Below are 20,616 nucleotides of genomic sequence, written 5' to 3'. Positions count from 1 at the left end.
GGCGTCCGCCCAGGGCCCAGGAAAAAAGGCCCAAATTGCTGTTTTTGTAATATGCTATTTTAGGATAAATAAATTTGCGTTACATTATAATTATACTAGAATTTTTTGCACGTGATGCGTGCTTGAAGTTTTTTTTCGAGCAGAAACTCATTTTTCTTCAATATAAGAGTCAAAATTTGAACATTAGACATATGAAGTATAATTGTTTTTAGTTGCAAAATTTGATTGGTTTAGTTTCTGTCACTTAAGTCTCTCACCATTTTTTTTTTTTTTTTTTTTTACTTTTCAAAGTTAAATTCTATGAATAAAATAGAATTTTTTTGAATTTATTTATGATTTCTAATATTAATTTTTTTATTTTTTTGAATTAAGTACAATACTTCATAAATTGTAAAGAAAGTAGACACTTTGATTTCAAGTCAATTTTTTCATAGGTTGTAGTTTGTAAGTGAATTTTAAGTTTTGTAAAGTTTCTCATTTTAGTGATTTGCATAAGTAAATTATGCAATTTTATGATTTTAGTTGACTTGTGAGTGATTATTATAATTATATTTTTGATATTTTGTTTGAACCCCTTTGATTTGTAAGTGAATTTGTAATTTAGAATGAAGGAGGTAAGATAGTTCTTCATTGGGACACCATAGCTCCCCCTTCCCTTATATAATAGAGATATGTTGTACTTTAATTCTTGAATGATATTTTATATAAACCTTTTTACCTTGATAATTTATCGCTATTATATAATAGAAAAAATACGTCCAAATATATGTAAAATTTCATTTATATAGGAACACTATAAAAAAAGTAAATAATTTTTTTCCTTGTCTAATTTCTAAATTCTGATTTCACTACAAATACACCTTATTTTTTATCATGACCCACCATTAATTGTGAGTAGTTTCTTGAGAATAGTGATTTGTAAGTAAATTTTTGTAAATATTTTTGTATGTATTGACGTTCTAGGCTATTAGTTTTAGTTTGTACATTAATTTTAAGTTTTAATAAAGTTTCCTGATTATTTGAGTGATTTGCGTGATTTTTATAACGTGATTTTCTCAATTGTATGGGTGATTTGTAAAGTTTCTTCTTTTAAGTGATTTGTGAGTGAGTGTTGTAAATTTATGTTTGGTATTTTGATTTTGACATTCCTTTTGTAATTTAGAAAGAGAAGGGGGGCAAAATAGGCGTTTCAAAAGAGGACACCATTGCTCCCCCTTCCCTTATATAATAGAGATATATTATAGCGGCAGCTCATTGGTTTGTTATCACTGGATTGTGCCCCTGGTTCGAAACCCCCATTAGTTTTATGTGTCACTTGCAATTTTTTTCTTTTTGTTTTTATTTTGTGTCTTTTAGCTTCTATTTTTTGTTTTGCTTTTGTTTTGTTTTCAATGATTTTAAAGCTTTAGTTTTCTTTTTTTCTTTTTTGGTTTTCGTTTATTCCCAATGATTTTAGATAGCTACTTAATTTTTAGTAAGTGGTTCTTTTCCTTCTCATTAGAGTTCTATGCTTTTGCTATTTCACACCTTCTTCGATTTATATAATTATTTAATTTTTATGTTTACATTGTTTTTTGCTCTACTTCAATTATGAAGTTACTAATATTAAAAATGTTATATGAAATGTTATTAAATTTATCTCAATGTATATTAATTTTACATTCAAAATGTTCTATTATACAAAAAATGTACGAATCAATAAAGTAGGATAGTCAAATATACTAGATGTTAATAAAAAAACGCAAATGTCAAAGTAGAACTGTCGAAAAGTGAGAAGTTCTATTATTTCTCTTTTTTCACAATTCAACTCTGAAAAATATTAAAGAAGTAATAAGCACTTACAAATTTCGTAATCCAAACCCGAGCTCCAACTAAAAGTCAACGTAGGGGATGACGTGGTAAATTTAAGAAGCAATATATTACTTAATTTAGGAAGACACTCATAAAAAATGCAACAATTAACCATTGATCCAATTGATATTTATAAAGATATAACCTAGAATGAATCTAGATTTCATGAGTTACGTAACTCATATTCAAACAAACTTTGACCATTAATATGTTTAAATCAATATACGTCAAGAATCGTAGCTGACATTAGGGAGGGCCCATTTTTCTTAGTTCGCCCAAGGGCCTCCAAAATGTCAGGGACGGGCCTGCTAGGTCTGTTTTAGAAAATTGATCCGATACATAATCCATTCGATCCGACTGGAAACTTTGGCAATACGTCCAAATGTTTATGATTTAGATAGTTCAGAGTGGAATGTAAAAAGTTAAGGATCAGATTTAGATAATAATTTTTAATTTTTGATATACGATTTAGGTGATTTTACTATTACAAAAAAGAAAATTGATTACTGCTTAAATTAAAATTGGATACTAGGTATTTTTGGGCAGGGTCCTCATTGGATATCTTGACTCTTGAGTATATTATTGTCTGATAAATCTGATGGTGCATGTGTCATCCTCTCTGTTCATTATCGTTTTTTTTTTATCAATTTTTAGTTTTATGAAAACCAAAAACCAAATTATGAAAAACAGAAAAAGTGGTTTCCAGTTTGTTGTTGTTAGCTTTCAAAACAAACATGATTACTACTCCCTTGAGTCCCTCTATTTCATTTTAATCTACACATTTTGATATTTTACACTATTCACAAATTTCACTTTGACCATCATTTGTGATTTATAGGCGGATGAAGATATAGTCATGTGGGATCTTGTTAAATTCATCATAACATGTATTTTATTAATATGTACTTTTTATAATATTTACAAATACAAAATTAAAGATATATATCTTTAAAGTTTTGCATTGGCACGCATGCGTGAAAAGTGTAGGTGTGTAGATTAAAATGAGGCGGAGGGAGTATTTGTGTAGCTAATCTTAAGTTTTTTGACAACTTATATCAGGATTCCGAAATCATAAAAAAGCAAAAACATGAAAATGATTGTGATAACGAACGGGCATAGTTTAGGTTTTTATTTCGAACCCCATGTTTGTCGACGATTTCTTGTTTTAGAGATGCAGAGAAGTTTTGGATCGGTTTAATTTTATTTTTTTTGAAAGAAAAGGGATTTCATTAATATTTCGCCAAACGGCACTTACAAGTCATTTCTGAAAAACATAAAATTCTAATAGAAATACATCACCCTAGAAATGTAACATCGCAGATTTGACTTAATTTTGCCTTAATAAAAATCTTCATCTGAAGCAATGCATCTGTGAGTTCGCTTGGTTCGGCATACGATCTGCAGATGCGGAAATTTTGGGATGACGTACTCCAATAGTCTTCCATAATTTTACAGAAGTTGTGAAACCCTGATTCTTCATGTTGAGTCTCGAACTTCAACAAATGATAATATTTTCTCATACCTAAAAACAAAAGAACCATACTCGCTCACAACTCCCATAGGGGAGAAGGAAATTTCCAAAACAGAAACTAAAAACCCCATAAAAGGGTTTGAGAAAATCTCATAAAGATATACTAATTTATTGAACAAAACAAGAAAATGAACTAAAAACTGAAAATAAAAGGGAAAAAGGGGCTTACCATGGATGAAAACATCCATGGCAGCCCCCTAATTGATGAAGAAGGGGTAAGGGATGCTAGGGTTTTAGAGAGAGAAAAGGAGAGAATATATGCAACTGGATCGGTTTAATTAATTTACTGGTACTCACTAATTATTCATGATTGTTTGCTTAAATCTAGTTTATTATTGACAATAAAGACTATGTAAGAATTGATTAATAGAGCACCTATTTGATATATTTTGTTTGGTTTAAAATATTATTGTTGGCTATATTTTTGCTCTCTCAGAGTTGTTGTTTTACTCAGCATTTTGAACTAATGAAATGGCAATGAGAAAAAAAAATAGTAACAATCATGTAAAAAAAATGGCAGAAAAATGTATCGTCAGAAATTTTGGAATGGACTATGGAAATAGATCTCAAATAAGTAACTGTTTATGGCGAATCTTCATTGCCTTTATATGACTTGTACGTTATCTTTTTGTGATCCATTAAATTTAGCAAAATTATGTGAGTTTGGCAGTCATATGAACGGTGTATCGAGTTCAAATCAATCAACGTTCTAGGATTATGATTTATGGTTCGGAGTTTTGCTAGTCATACGTAGTTTTATTGATACTAGTTGGCTATAAACATCAGTATAATTCAAATATGTCTTCACTGCAGAAAACGAAGGGCAACCAAATACCACTGTAGGATCTCCACAAGTTCCCCTCGATAGCCATAAGGTTACAATACAATCTTAAGCAATGCTTGACAAGCCGTTCTTCTCAAGACTTTGGATTTAATTTGATTTATTGTAACGAGTACAATCACGCTTGAATGGCAATTTTTGTTGTCAACTTGTAAATATCTGGTATGCTTTTGATTTTAAAATTTGAATAAGTAAATGGTGTTACGTTTTTGTAATTTGAAGGGTGTTTTAAGACCCTTATGATCTCACTTGTCTCTCTTCAATTGCTGAAATGTATACTGCTGAAAAGTGAAAGAACTTACCGCATATAAAAGTAGAAAAATAATTCTGATCGATTAATTTGCTGATATAAGAATGGTTTTATGTCTTTGTTGAAAATTTAAATGCTCTAACTATGGCATATTGAAATCAATAGCCCTAACGTGCTTGTTGATGTCCACTTATACCTCGTGTGGATCTATTGGGGGAGGGGGGAGGGGTTCATGACTCATGAATAACTTAGTAGATTTGGTAGAATATGAAAATTTTACTTGGATTTGGTAGAATATGAAAATTTTACTTTTCCTAAAAAGTGATAAATAATAAGTTGCGACGTGATTATCATATTTATCAAGTAAGGGTTGGCCTAGTGGTAAGGTTTTTGGTCTAATAACTTCAAGATCATGAGATAATATCCCTACTAGGGACATTTGGAGGTGGGTATTCCTTTATATTTACCCCCTACTTCCAAGTACGTGGCCTGCAAATACATGAGCAAAAAATTTTGAGAGTATAGTAAGGGTCCTTCTCCCTACCTTGAAATAGTTTTTTAAAAAAGTTTTGAGGTGGGTTATTGATTAATGATTCGGATACACGAGAATATTGATGATGCATAGAGTGCAAGTCCATGCAGATGTATAGCAGTGAGACCAAATCAGGGTGTGGGTTTTCGAAGTAGTAGTGTAGTTTTAACGGATCGACTGAGAAATTGCACATGATCGAGACAGCATAAGATTCCAATAGATATAGCAACTCGGTGTTTTGGACACCTTAGAGAGATCTTTTGTGCGACGTGATAGAATTTGTGGCGCATGCGGAAGTTTTGATGAACCCGAATAGTATCATAAAAATTGCATTTTCATTGATAATTAATGATACAAGTGTGTTTGTGAGAGCTCATGTCTCTCATTAACCTTGGTAGAACCCTTTGTTTCTACCTTTCCTAATATTTTGTGTGGAGCTCATTTGTTTGGCTCCCCCTCATTTGAGCTCATCTTGCTCACTCTCATTTGAGCTCATTTTGTAACTCATACACATACAACATATTTATAGTTGTTGTACTTAGTTTCTAGATTTTTCTAGACCTTGATATTTCTAACACACACTCAAATATTCTAAACTTAGATTTTTTTTTACATAGATATTTTACAAGATTTTTCTAGACAAATCTAAGACATGCATATAAGATTTTTCTTTACATTACATGACCGCCTATCTAGAATTTTCTAGATTAACTTTCATCACTCCCCCTTAATCTTGAAAATTCTTGTACTTCAAATTATTCTTCCATTGATGCCCTTGTCATCAACAATCTCCGATCTTGATTTTTCTTTTTGTCTTTGTGTTGGTACTCTTGTTACCAACCATCCTACCTTTATTTCTTAGCTTCATCACATTTTCTTCATCTTTATTGTTTTATGTTGGTACCCATGTTACCAACTCACTCCCCCTAATCTGAACTTTTTCATTTTTCTTCTTCACATATCTTTATCTAATATCATTCTTTTATTGATGCTCATGTCACCAATCATCTCTGCTAATGCCCATGTCATTAGCAAATTCCAAACTCTTTCTCTTGAACTTCTTTTCTTTTTCTTCTTTTTCTTCTTTTTCTTTTCATTTTGTTTTTTCCAACTATTGGTGCTCTTGTCACCAATATCCTCCCATTTTTTTTATTCTTTCCTTTTCTTCCAATGTTAATTTCATTTGTTGATGTTCATGTCATCAACCTCCCCCATCATTTTTTTTTTGTTAGTGCTCATGTCACTAACTAAACTATTTCTCAATTCTTTTTAATCTTTCCTTCACATATCTTTTCATTTTTAATTTCTCCTCAAGCTTTTATCCTTAATGCATCTTCACAATTTTTTTTATCTTCACCTTTAATTTAAAAATCTTCCACATATTTTAAATTTGACACTTACCTCAACTTCTTTTATCTTACTTCAACCTTCAACTTCATAATTTGTATCTTTTATCTTCTTCTTGCTACTCCGACATTGGCGTTATCACGTTCCGGCTCTGATACCATGATAGAATATGTGGCGCATACGGAAGTTTTGATGGACCCGAATAGTATCGTAAAATTGAATTTTTATTGATAATTAATTGTACAAGTGTGTTTGTGAGAGCTCATGTCTCTCATTAACCTTGGTAGAACCCTTTGTTTCTACCTTTCCTAATATTTTGTGTGGAGCTCATTTGTTTGGTTCCCCCTCATTTGAGCTCATCTTGCTCACTCTCATTTGAGCTCATCTTGCTCACTCTCATTTGAGCTCATTTTGTAACTCATACACATACAACATATTTATAGTTGTTGTACTTAGTTTCTAGATTTTTTCTAGACCTTGATATTTCTAACACACACTCAAATATTCTAAACTTAGATTTTTTTTTTACATAGATATTTTACAAGATTTTTCTAGACAAATCTAAGACATGCATATAAGATTTTTCTTTACATTACATGACCTATCTAGAATTTTCTAGATTAACTTTCATCACGACGTTCCCCACTGCTTCTAAAATCTTTAAGTATGTATTCTCGATGAATTAGGATTTTATTGTGTGATATAAATTCTCATATGCGGTCGGCCACACAGGAAGTTACAGGTGTGGCCGCATGCGCAACACGGTGTCAGCCTGTTAGCTCATTTTCAAATGGTCATATCTCACTCGTTTCTCATCGGAATCGAGCTTTTGACCAGGTGTTGGAAAGCTATAGAGCCAAATTTTCATCTCCAACTTCAGTGTTCCCAAAATATTAAGTATTTTGTGAGATATGACCTTTTGAAATTGACCCTTTAACACAAACACATATAAACAAATGGAGTTACTCTTATGACCAAATGGAGTTATTTCTATGAGTATGTGGTTACTTTTAACAATAAAAGGGTGTCACTCCTATAAATAAATGTGGTTACTCGTATAAGCAAATGTCGTTTCTTTTGTGAATATTTGGAGTTACTCGTATGATAAAATGAGGTTACTTGTATGATTTATTGAAGTTACATGTATAAATAAATGAGGTTACTAGTATGAATTAATGAGATTACTAGTATGAGTAACCGAATTAATTCATACTAGTAACCTCATTCATTTATACAAGTAACTCCAATTGTTCACAAAAGTAACCCCGTTTTATTATATGACTAACCCCAATTTTATCATATGAGTAACCCAATTAATTCATACTAGTAATGTCATTTAATCTATGAGTAACCTCATGTAATCTTATGGGTAACCCAATTAATTCATACTAGAAACCTCATTTATTTATACAAGTAACTTCAATTAATGTAACACCCCGTATTTTTATACCCGTTCAATAATTATCTGTATTAATTTATTTAATGAAAATCATTTCAGATTTCTTTTTATTAAAAATATATTTTTTTACTAACTTTGACTTTTACCTTTGGAGTGGTTAAAAAAAAAAAAAAATTTGATTCCTAGATTTACTAGGTTACTATCTAATACATATCTCTATTACATAAGGGAAGGGGGGAGCAACGGTGTCCTCTTTTGAACTGACTATTTTGCCCCCCTTCCCTTTCTAAATTACAAAAGAAATATCAATACCAAAATGGGGGTCAAACGAAGCCATCGGAAATTAATTTTCAAAATCACTCAGAAATCACTTATATGAGGAAACTTTACAAATCACTCAGAATTGAGAAAATCACGTTGTAAAAATCATGCAAACCACTCAAATGATCAGGAAACTTTACAAAAACTAAAAATTAACTTACAAACTAAAACTAATATACTAGGACGTCAATACATACCAAAACATTCACAAAATTCACTTACAAATCATTGTTCTTAATAACCATTCACAATTACATACTCACAAAAATTACCTAAAACACAAATTTGAGAAAAACATAAGATTTTGACAGAATATCACACATTCGTCCATTGGCGATTTGCGAACTTTCAAATAGTACATAATTCTTTTAATCTTCAAATTAAAATTATTTCACATTAGTTGACTGATATGTAGTTGAAAAAATGGAGATAATAGCAATTAGTTGAAAAGGGCTTTTATATAATTAGACTTAAATTTTATTCATTTTCATATAAAATCAGAAAACAAGATGTGTATGAAATTTGATTCATTTATGACACTGATGAAAAAGTTACAAATTTAGTTTTTTTTTTTAAATTCCAATATAAAAGTGTGCCCAAAACTTTTGCACAATATCCATGTTCAGAAATAAATTTTGAAAAACAAAACAATATCAAACCTTTTTGCGAACAACTTTGGCAAAAAATCCATTTTCAGAAAAGAAAAAATTTACATTAATTTGCGAAAACCTTTTCATGTGAAATCATATTGTGTATGAAAATTTTGAAATTCCATTTCACCTATAATTGAAACTCAAAGTGTTCAATTTTAGAAAAAAGGGGAAATATTAAAAATGACCATTTCATGCGCAATCAGATTGTGTATGAAAATTCCTTTCAAATATAATTGAAACTCAAAGTGTGAACATTTAGAAAAGGAGAAAAATTAAAATGATGAAAATTCTTAAATATCAATTTGTGAAATCAGAATTTAGAAGTTAGACAAGGAAAAAAAACTGAAATTGTATTATACTTTTCAGTTACAATTTTGGGGTCATAGAGAAATTACTGAAATCCATATCAAAAACTATTATAAATTACAAAAATGAATAAAACCAAAAAAAAAAAAGAACATGACGATATTTAGTAAAGAACATCATAGTAGTACTGATTACAAAAGAACATGCGCATATAAGACTTGAGAAACAAAAAATTATTCAAAATCACAAAAATGAATAACAACATAAAAAAAACATGGAAGAATCTTATTCACAAAATGGAGGTGAACTTAAATACTAACTTGCATTTTCAGTTTGTTTACTACTTAGTATTAGGCCTAAAAATATCATCGCACGCATCGCGTGCACAAAAGACTAGTTACTATATAAGGAGAGAGAAAGTGAAAAAAAAAAAACGGAAAAGTTAATTCCAAAACGTAAACTATAACAAGGGATCAGTGAAAAGAAAAAAAACCATTCCCCATACTCCTTATTCTTTTCCCCACCAAAACGTCATCCTCCATTCTTCCTGTAAGTACAGTTCTTCTTTTGTTTCTTTTATTTTTATTTTTTTTCCTTTAATTCTTGCTTCAACCATTATCACACAACATCAACCTTGATTCATCATCTCCATCTTCATCTTTGGTTCGTTAGTTTGACAGAGAGGAATTAGTTTTGGGCTTGCGGATTCCGGGTCGAAAATCGGATCAAGGAACAGTTTTTTCGGGTCTTTTATAGTGTAGTTTCATCCTTATTACTTCCCCTAATCAAGTAAGTTATAACCTAAGTTTTATTTTCGTATTTAATTAATTAATTTCTGAATTTGTTAAATTAGGGTTCTTAAATAAATTGAATTGGGGGAAATTTATGGTGTGCGAAATTTATATGAGAGATTCATGTTTGATGGTTAATTTGATTAAGTTATCATGATTTGGGGGTTTAATTTGCTAGTTGTTAGTTTCGAAATTTATTATGAAATTCTTATTATGTTGGTTTGGTGTGTATTAGTGTTGTACTTGTGAGTAGCTATATCTGGTCTTTTAACAAACAATTGGAAGTTCATTAAAATTTGTTGTTGTGAGCTATGTTAGTCTTCGGACTCTCACTGTTAATGGGTTGAATTTATAAAAGGGTGTATGTTGTGGATTCATCAAAACATAGCAGTTTTTGTAACTTGATTCAATAATAGTGTGTAATTCATGGCGTGATAGTGTGCACTGTGTACTGTGCAAATCATGGCATGATTCATTGAGTTTGACTTACTTTTCATATAATTGAGCTTAGTTATTGTTTTAAACTTTACTAAGAGCACCATTATTCATGATTGAAAAACTCAATCATCCCACTCTCTTTCTAACTTTCTCTCTCTAAAAAATAACATCCCACAATCAATTCCCACTCATCTCCTTAACCATGAACCATTTTTCAATCATCCCAACTACTTTTTCCTCTCTCTCTTACTTTTTGACCCCACCCAACTACTTTTTCTCTCTCATCACCCAACCACCATCATACAATATTTTTATTATTTACTTTTTAATGATATGAATTAGTTAGCGTTTTATTATTAATTAATTTAATTAATAAATTTAAAATAATTTATTATTAATTAAAATAATTAATAAATTTAAAATTATAATTATCATTTTAATAATTAAGTTATTTGCATAATTAGCTTTTATTAATACGTAGCATATGTAATTAGCGTTTTCATTAAGTAATTAAATACGAAATTAGTTAGCTTTTTAATGATATGAGACACAAAATGCTACATTGGTGCGACAATTACAAACTTAAGAACGAAATACATAAAATGATACATTGGTGCGACAATTACAAACTTAATTAAGAAAAAAGTACGTTAAACTTAACTCAAAACGAAAAACATAAAACTTAATTAAGAAAGAAATACATAAAATGCTCTTAATTAGCATTCCCACCAAATTTCTGCCATATATTAGCAACCAAATCACGTTTCAAGGAATGATGCACATGTTGATCTTCAATTGCATCTCTATTGGCCATGTACTGGTTGATATCTACGATCCGATCATGATAATATTCAAATTCGTCCCCATTATTACTTGTGTTGGAATTGAATTCGGTAGTATCTGCGTAGTGGGCATATGTATCTCGTTCATCTTCCACAATCATGTTGTGCATGATAATGCAAGACAACATGATGTCATTGAGAATTTCCTCATCCCATGCGAGGGATGGTTTACGAACAATAGCAAACCGAGATTGCAGCACCCCAAATGCTCTCTCTACATCTTTTCGAGCTCCTTCTTGGTGTTGAGCAAATAACTTGTCCTTGAGAGTATGAGGACATGTAACTGATTGAATGAATGTTGCCCAATTCGGATATATACCATCAGTGAGATAATACACAACAAGAATCCGCGCTTTTAGCGTCTGAATTTACCATCCGGCCTCATCAGACGCAACTTAGCGTCCGTTATTGTAAAATTAGTGTCCGTATTGAATGGACGCTAATTAGCGTCCATTTTTGTAAAATTAGCGTCCGTCTTCGGAGCGGACTCTAATTAGCGTCCGTTTTTCAAGTTTATCGTCTAACTTGACGGACGTTAATTGAAAAAAAACACGACCCTTCCAACCCCATCTCTATCTATCCTTATTGCTTATTCTCTCACCTCACAACCGTCCTCTTTCTTCTTCTTTCTCTCACCTCACATCACAACGGGATTCAATGGACGGTATTTTTTTCTCTCTCACCGTCGACGGTATTCAATGGTCCGCACCACACTTTCTCTGATGTGAAGGAGGTTCGATCGATTTCTGAGCCAATCACCGTCGCAGGTTTTCGTTTTAGGGTTAGTGATTTTTGGGGTTTTTTATGTGGGTTGTTTCAGATCTATTTTTTTTGTTTTTCTAATTCTCCTTCAAAACCTTTTTTCGATTTTTATTTGCGAATCCTTTTTTCGTATATTTTTTTCGTTTTCTCGATTTTTGTTTCAGATCTGGTTTTTTCTTATTTTTTCGTCGGGTTTTTGTCCTAATTATTTCGAGGTTTTTTCTTCTCTCATCAGATGTGTGGTTTTTGGGGATTATATATGATTTTGTGTCGAATTTTTAATCTGGTGTTTTGATATGTTGCCTTTTTCTTATCTGAAAGTTAGTTTCAGTTTTTCTGGCGTGCGATAATTTTTCACTTTGGTGAGTTTTGGTTTCCGAAGACTTTAAATCTATTAATTCTTCCCCTGTTTTAAACTTTGTGCCCCTATAACTGTTGTACTACGAAGGCTGTTACTGATACATGGATTTTCACTTCACTTTCCTACCGTTTCCAGTATTTCTTGCCTTCCTCTTTCTATGAATTGGTAGCTTTCTTTAGTTGTCACCCAAATCAAGATGCTTCCAATGTTCTTTTGATTGCATGCTCAGCAGGTTTATCATGATTTTCTTGTTGATTTTGATGTAGTGGACGAATACATGATATATTATGATTTGTATGTTGTTTAGTTTGGTAACATCTCACAGTATATCAAACACAGTATATCAGACACTTCAAGATAGTATGTATGGTAGCTCTTAGTTAGTATCTAGCTGAGAGAATTAATAAAGGTCATATATGAGAGGTGACGATTAGCATGATTCATATGGTTTTTGCTTAACAGCTTTAAGACTTTCTCCTTTGCTGATCGTTTTAGTTTAGCTTGTATATACAGTAACGAGACAAACTTTGCATGTATAATCAAATTCGATAGAGCGTGTTGTGATCACCTTGCTGCCTTGACTATTGTTATTATCATCAGGCTAATCATGCCTTATGATTCTGCTATAGAGTTGGCAGTGAACAGGGGTGAGTGAAGGAGTTTTTCTAGAGTGAACACTTTACCTGCAGAGAAGTTAAATTCTGATAAACTAGAGCCTGATTTGATCAATCCTAAGTTGGATCATAAACCTGAAGTGTGATTCATTATTCTTTCTAATAATTAACATTAGTCTAAGTGTTACTGATTTCCTAGTAATTTGTGCTTTTAATGTAAACTCTGATCTGGTTTACATCTAATATAAACCTGAACACTTTAATGTTAAGAGCAGTCGAGGACTCGAGGTGGACTAAGGATTACATGGATAAAAGGATTAAAGAGGATAGGTAATAATTGGGTATACAGGTTCATATTGCAGTGAATAGGGGTGAGTGAAGGAAGATGATTTATGCGAATGACTGATGGGGTGACATGTGGAGAGAATGCTCTTGCTGTTGTTGATCATCTGTTACATTTCTTACTTGTGATCACTAATCTAATTGGTGTTTCCTATGGAGACCATTTTTGTTTATAGCTGTTGGTCCGGTGCATTGAGCCTTGTGCAGCCACTTTGTGCATAATGCGTTTTGGTTGTGGTGCTATGATCTGTACTATCTAGTAGAAGTCAAAATGTGGGGTTTTTAAAAACTTGGTTGCCCTTTAGTACCAAGTTTCACCATATCCCTTTCCTTTTATTTTATTTTTGTCTGTCATGAGTGTTAATTGTAGTTTTTAATTTATACCAAATGCTTTGTTCACAACCAAACATTGAGGTCTCGTTCTTTGTCTTTGTGTAGACATTTGTCTGTACTTTCAGTATGTGAGAGGTTTGGAGATATATTCATTTCTTGGTAAGTACAAATCTCTCATCACAGATTTTATAGACCGCATTTTACGGAGAGCTGAAGTTGGCATTTATCATCTACCTTTGGTATCCACAAACAAATGTGATTATGTAATGCGGTCTATAAAATGGTTCTATATCTTGGCCGAGTTGTCTGTTATTGCTGTTTTAATGCATTTGTTTTTGGAACAAAGGTTTTGTGTAGTTGAAATTAAACAAGCTTGTGCTTTGTATGTTCTCACTTGGCTTCAGGACAGAAAGAAGGAGATGAGCTGAAGAGGAATCAGATGTACAGAGATTTTGAAAGGCATGCAATTCCCAAAGATATGCAAGAACTCTGACAAAAAGGCACCTGAGAAGATCATTGATCATGAGTATGCTTGTATTCATCTACTTATAATCAAAAGCAATTTAACTTAATCTATAGTCTGTATTAGCTCATTCACCATTTTTGTTGATCTAATATGTAATAATATAATTACTCTGATTTAATGGCAGCCGAGTCCTTTGGTTTGGAGATCTTAATTATCGTGTTTCTTTGCCTTATGAAGAAGCTAGGTTACTGCTAGAGGAAAATGATTGGGATACCCTCCTTGAGAAAGATCAGGTTTGTGATCCTCTCATCTAATTTTAGGCACTGGTTGCAGCAAAATCTTGTACAATATTAGTGCCTGTCTCACAAAGTTCGGTAATCTTGTGTTTGTTTTAATAATTGGGCCTACGAAAATGAAAAAAAATTCAGATTTCATGATATAACTCATGCCAAATTTACTAGTTAAAGGTTTAATGAACACTTAGCAATATTGTAATGGAGAGAAGAAAGTAATGCGTTTATAACTTTAAACACCTTATTAGACGACTTTGTATAAGATGATCTCAACGCCATAGCTTCTATGATTACTGACTTTTAACATTTACAACATCTTTGTATATTTTTGATTAGGTCATTTTTGTGTAAAGAGAGACATACAGTAGCAGTAGTAGCAATCTACAGTTTTGGTATAGTAATTAATGACTACATTAAGTGTTACCTCATCAGTGCTAGCTTCTCAGTAAGCCTGACAGAAAAATTACGGAACTTTCTGGACTTGTTATATGTCATTAAATTTTTAATTTCCTATGACAGCTTTGAATTAATCTAGCTTGTAATCCTGGAAAATTGAGTATTCTCTCCCTGGTGAGTAATACTGAAACTATTGAATATTGACCACCTATTTTGTTCAACAAGCAGGGCTTCGGAGCGGTTTTGGGAGCCATATCTCGCAATCTTGCAGATCTTCAGGACCACCAAGAAAGCTATGTATCGATATATGATCAACCGGTTCTTCATCTCCAGGTCTCACACGGACATCTAAACTTAAGTGTTTTCATTGTTTCTTGTTTTTCAACATTCTTTGAACTATTAATTTCATGAATTATTTGTAATTATATAGAATCATCCTGATTGCCATGGTTTAAATTTTTTTATTGTTAGCTTTGAAACATTTACTAGAACTCCTTTCATGCATATTTGCATGCACTTATGTGCACTTGTTTAGTTTACTTAAACTGCAGGCAGTGCAACCAACAGAAGAAATGATTCACAAGGAGAAAGAAGAGAAGAATTTCAGCAACGGAAGCTTAGTTGAAGTGAGCAGTGACGAGGATGATTCACAAGGGGTACACTGGCTTTGATACTTATAGAGGCAGCCAGAGGAGGGAAGAAGCTCCCTATGGAAGTGGAGCAGAAAATAATGACTTCGGGTATCACATTAGTCTTGTTTCTTGGGGTATATCTTATTATCCGTGACACTCTAAATCTTGATATCATCAAAGATATGTTGTGATTGTGATTGAGATCAAGTTCAGTTCATTGAGGAACCCTATCCTAGCTAAAAGATCAATTCACTTTGATTAGTAGAGTGACTAATCTATGTGGGCTGCATTTCTAAAGTCTTTGGTGACTCAAAATATTTAGTTTTGTTCCAGATTTTTGTTGTGGAGTTTAAATTAGTGTACATGTAATTATATGAGATTTGTATTACATTTTGTTCCAAGTATACTAGAATTTAGTTCTCGAATTATTTTTCACTTGTATCTACATTTATTATCAATAATAATTGAATTTATTAATTTGTTTGCCTTAATAAAAGAAGTATGGTATTCGCATTATTTTATATCTTATTACATTTATTATCAATTAATTAAAAGGAAAAAGCTTCCAAGAATAGGGTCTAGGAAAAACGGTCGCTAATTAGCGACTACCAAGGACATTAGCGACCGCCAAGGCGGTCGCTAATTAGCGACGGCTTAAAACGGTCGCTAATTAGCGACTGCCTAAGCGGTCGCTAATGAGCGTCTGTCTTTGGCGGTCGCTAATTTGCGTCTCCGGTGAAGCGGTCGCTAAATTTCAAATATCGAACGCTAAATATTTTGCGTCCGCTTTGCGGACGCTATTTGGAGAATTAGCGACCAAGGGTTTTGCATCAGCCGTTTAGCGTCCGTCGGCGGACGCTAATATATTTAGCGTCTGATTCCGTGTTTTTAGCGTCTGATTTTGGCGGACGCTAAAGTCTGACATTCTTGTTGTGATAACCCTTATCATATTGGTTACCATTCACCGTAAACTGCACGGGGGGTGCTCGACCTTCTAAAACATCCCTAAACACAGGAGATCGGTGAAGAACATTTAGGTCATTGCACGAACCTGGAATCCCGAAGAAAGAATGCCATATCCATAAGTCACGATCATCAACCACTTCAAGAACTAAAGTAGCAACACCAGCTCTTCCTTGAAATTGTCCTTTCCATGCAGTCGGACAATTTTTCCATTCCCAATGCATACAATCTATGCTACCAACCATGCCCGGAAATCCACGTCTTCACCGAATCTGAGTAGTCTAGCCAAATCGTCTGGAGTAGGCCGTCTCAAGTACTCCGCACCAAATTTCTTGATGACCCCCTTCGTAAATTTCATCAATGCTATTCGAGCTGTACTTTCACTAATTCGCACATACTCGTCAAGCGAATCCGCCGCTACCCCGTAGGCAAGCATTCGAATAGCCGCTGTACACTTTTGTAGGGGCGATAAACTTAACTGACCCGTAGCATCTCTTTTTTGAGTGAACCATTCATCACTTGCAATGACATTATCCATAATCCGAACAAAGACATGTTGCTGCATTCGAAATCTTCGACGAAATAAACGAGCTGGATAGACTGGTTGATCAGCAAAGTAATCATTGAACAATCTTCTATGACCTTCCACCCTGCCTCGATTAGGACGTGAATGACCTGCTTCATTATCATCAGTCACTTTTGCTCTTCTATTCCTTGGTGTTGGAGTTACATTTGATATAAGAGTTGGAGCAAGTGGTGAACAATATTGGTCAAGAAATCATCTATTTCTTGATCAATTATTGCTCGTGATGATCTTCTTTCATCAGAACTAGAGGAACTAGAGGAACTTGAACGAGAGAAGTTGAAGGGGTTCATTCTTGTGTTTAAGTTTGGTGTGAGAAAATGGTGAACAATATTGTGTCTGGGTTTGGTGTGAGAAAATTGTGAAGAAGGATCCTTGAGTTATATAGCATAAAATAATGTAAAGGGGAAGTACAATAATGTAAAATGTAGAACAATAATGCATAAATGCAGTACAATAATGTGAAAAACAGTACAATAATGTTTAAAGCAGAACAATAATGTGAAAAGTAGTACAATAATACATAGAAGCAGTACAATAATGTTAAAAGCAGAACAATAATGTGAAAAGCAGTACAATAATGTTAAAAGCAGTACAATAATGTTAAAAGCAGTACAATAATGTTAAAAGCAGAACAATAATGTAAAAAGCAGAACAATAATGTAAAAAGTAAAACAGTAGTGCTATCATCAGTACAATAATGTTGAAAGCTGAACAATAATGTAAAAAATAGTACAATCATGTAAAAAGTTGTATTCATATGTCAATTCATATAATAATTAACACAAGAATATTTTTAAACCTTTTTTTATTAAGTGAACTTAAACATACAAATGTTAACTTTTACAGAAACTAAAAATTAAACTAAAACATAAACTAAAATTTAAACTAAAACATAAACTAAAATTTAAACTAAAACATAAACTAAAATTAAAACTAAAACATAAACTAAAATTTAAACTAAAACAATAAACTAAAATTTAAACTAAAACATAAACTAACATTTAAACTAAATCACTAAAAAATTGGATTATTGGTCAACCATGTTGTTAATGTCTCAATCATACCCTCCTCAAATGTTGTTCGATTTTCCTTTGCATACATTGCTTGTAGCAAATCCATGTTCTTATGATACTCTTGCACTTGCTGCATCCTGGTTTGCAACGCTATTTCTGCCTCCTTTGCAGCAACCTTCCTTGCTTGAACCTCCATCTTTTGTCTTCTCTCTCAATATCTACACTCCTACCCTCTGCATGGATCCGAAGCCTTTCACTGAATGTAGCAAAACACTCAATTGTCTGACCAGCCACCCCTTTGAGCTTAGCCTTCGCTTTCTTAGTACCATAGGGACGTGGGTCATCTTCACCTCCTTCAGCACTAGTAGGTGTCTCGGGCATTGAGTCGCTTCCATCAACTCTTGTCCTCTTACCGCTTCCTCCGCTTGCAGGTGAATCAACATTTTCTTGTTGATCTTTGGGGCGACCACGTTGACTATCCATTGATTTTATAACTATTGACCTCCATTTCCGAAACTTCCTCAACAATTTCCAAGCATGTTCGAGGATGAACCTACCATTTTTCCTACGATGCAATGCATGAGCTTCTCTCAGAACATCATCATCGTTTTGACCACTCTTCTTTCTTGCAAGAGCTTCATCGTAAAATGCAGCCCACCTTAAAACCCGTGGAGCAAGTCTACTCCAACGACCTTTCACCATATCAACATTTCTTGGAGCAATTTCTGTTGGGTTTGCTATTCTTCCTTCCTCGAAAGCTTCCCAAACTTTTCCCCAGAAGATATTTTTCTTTTGGTACGTCCCACTCACCTTATCAAGAGAAGTGTTCATAAATGCGGAGACCAGGAGTTCATCTTCAACTTGATCCCAAACCCTCTTAACAGAAGAACTTGTTTCTGGGATAGGTGGGTTTTGTGATTGAACGGGTTGTCTTTGCGGTGGTTGTTGAGATTGATTACCTGATAGTAATTGCGAAAATGATTGAGTTCCCTGAACAAACTCATCATCATCATCAGAATCATCATCTTGATGGTATTGACCAAAACCATCACCACCTTCTTCGTATTCACCACCATCATCATCAACATCGTTGTAAGGAGATGCATCTTCTTGGTATTGAGAAAATCCATAATTAGGATCAACTTGACGATATGAAAGGTTGGCATTTTCAGATGGAGATTCATGGTAGAGGTTATCATATTGAGGAGAAGCATTTTGAGAATTTCTCCCCTTTGATTTGGTAATTATCGAGAGGGTTGACGATATTTTGATTGATTTTGAGAAGGTTGGCGATAATTTGACTTATTTTGAGAGCTAATTAAGCGATTTTGTTGCCTAGGCATTTGATTTTTTGAGCGATTTTGGGGTTGATTTCTTATATAATTAGGATGATTAGGATCCATAATTATAAGAATTTGAAAATAAAGAGCAATGGAAGAAGATTAGAACAAAGAGAAGAAATTAGTGAAGATGGAGAAAATTAAGTGTGCCCAAAATATAGCAAAATGGGTCTCTATTTATAGATCTCGAAAAAATAGAGCCGTTGGTATTTTTTTTTTTTTTTGATTTATATTTTTTAAAATATAACCGTTGTAAAATTTACAACGGTTATATTTTAAAAAACCAATAGCAATCCGACACATGGCGTGCGTGACAAATGTCACGCTGCAGTTGGTGCTGACACGCGTGTCAGCTGCCAGCTGCAGCGTGTCAGCGTTGAATTTTTTTTTTGCCTCAACAAGCAGCAAAACGCAGCATTTTGCTGCTTGTTGAGGCAAAAAAAATTAGTGGAATGGTGACCAGGCAGTGGGTCCCACTCCCACGCCTGATCACCATTCCACTCACCCCCATCCCCTTTTTTTGCCCCAATCAACCCCATTCAAACCATGATTGATTTTTCAATCATGATTAAGCCTCTTTTTTTCTCAATCATCCCATGAGATTTATTTCTCATTCATGGTTAATGGTGCCCTAACAATTATGCATACACATGTACAATGTGTTATTAGTTGAGGCATAATTACTAAAATCCTTGTTGATTACTTGTCTTTATTGCTGTAACTAGTTTGTCATTTATTTATTTACTTTGTCTAAGTTGCTCTTTTATAGTGTTGTGGTGTGCCATAGTTGTGCTAAAGTATAGTGAGATAGTGTTATGTTGTTATACTAGTTTGGGATTATGTCATTTATAGGTGAATTAAGTGGAGTATAGTCAAGAGACTTATACTATATTATTATATTGTAGATTGCGGGTTTGTAGAGGAACCTTTTTGACTTGAGATTGAGATACATTGACTGTGTTTGCTACTAAGGTAAGATTTCTTACTGTTCTTTAGTTGAGAAACTGTTTTATAATGTTTGGAAATTTATTTTTACGATGAGATTGTTTTATGAAATTTATACGTGGAGATTTAAATGGTTTTCGATATTTATATTGAAAGAGTTTATGAGATTATTCATGAGATTTATATTAAAAGGAGGAAGTTCCTCAATGTTACCAAGTTGAGATTTTGAAAGGAGGAAGTTCCTCACCCTTACGAGGGTTTATAGAGTTTTATTGTGGGGTTGCCGGTAAGCGGTATTCTCCGGGTTTGGAAGTATGTTGAGTTAACAGTGTCTCAACAATATATTTTAGTAGTTGGGTGTATGTTGATCAATACACTTGCCATTAGTCTTCCTTCTTGGTACGTGATCAAGTTAGGGGTATGCATACTAGGGACTTTGGTGTTTACCTTGTCTAGTGAGCCTAGCTA

General features: G+C 33.1%; 1 protein-coding gene and 2 pseudogenes across 4 annotated transcripts; 1 reads left to right on the top strand and 2 right to left on the bottom strand.

The window, feature by feature from the left end:
* The first annotated feature begins 13,958 nt into the window (after positions 1–13,958).
* LOC125493119 (SPX domain-containing membrane protein At4g11810-like) lies at positions 13,959–15,778 on the top strand. Of its 4 annotated transcripts, none has more exons than XR_008967544.1 (4): positions 13,959–14,048; positions 14,165–14,273; positions 14,898–15,002; positions 15,205–15,778. XR_008967544.1 is itself a non-coding variant. In XM_057391756.1 (4 exons), exons 1-4 carry the CDS (start codon positions 14,037–14,039, stop codon positions 15,338–15,340), a joined length of 285 nt encoding a protein of 94 aa, XP_057247739.1. In that variant the 5' UTR covers positions 13,959–14,036; the 3' UTR covers positions 15,341–15,778. The 4 variants fall into 4 exon arrangements, 2 of the variants coding, with proteins under 2 accessions (XP_057247739.1, XP_057247738.1); XM_057391756.1 differs by having other exon boundaries at positions 13,959–14,040; positions 14,218–14,273; positions 15,221–15,778; XM_057391755.1 differs by having other exon boundaries at positions 13,965–14,040; positions 15,221–15,778.
* Positions 15,779–16,212: 434 nt separating this feature from the next.
* LOC125493118 (uncharacterized) lies at positions 16,213–17,024 on the bottom strand (annotated as a pseudogene).
* A 664-nt stretch (positions 17,025–17,688) lies between these two features.
* LOC104897424 (glutathione S-transferase T3-like) lies at positions 17,689–19,786 on the bottom strand (annotated as a pseudogene).
* Between the last annotated feature and the right edge of the window lie 830 nt (positions 19,787–20,616).

Source organism: Beta vulgaris, chromosome 9, assembly GCF_026745355.1.
Source record: "Beta vulgaris subsp. vulgaris cultivar EL10 chromosome 9, EL10.2, whole genome shotgun sequence".
Taxonomy (NCBI): domain Eukaryota; kingdom Viridiplantae; phylum Streptophyta; class Magnoliopsida; order Caryophyllales; family Amaranthaceae; genus Beta; species Beta vulgaris.
The sequence above is the reverse complement of the archived record's forward strand: the minus strand, read 5'-3'. Positions and strand labels throughout refer to the sequence as shown.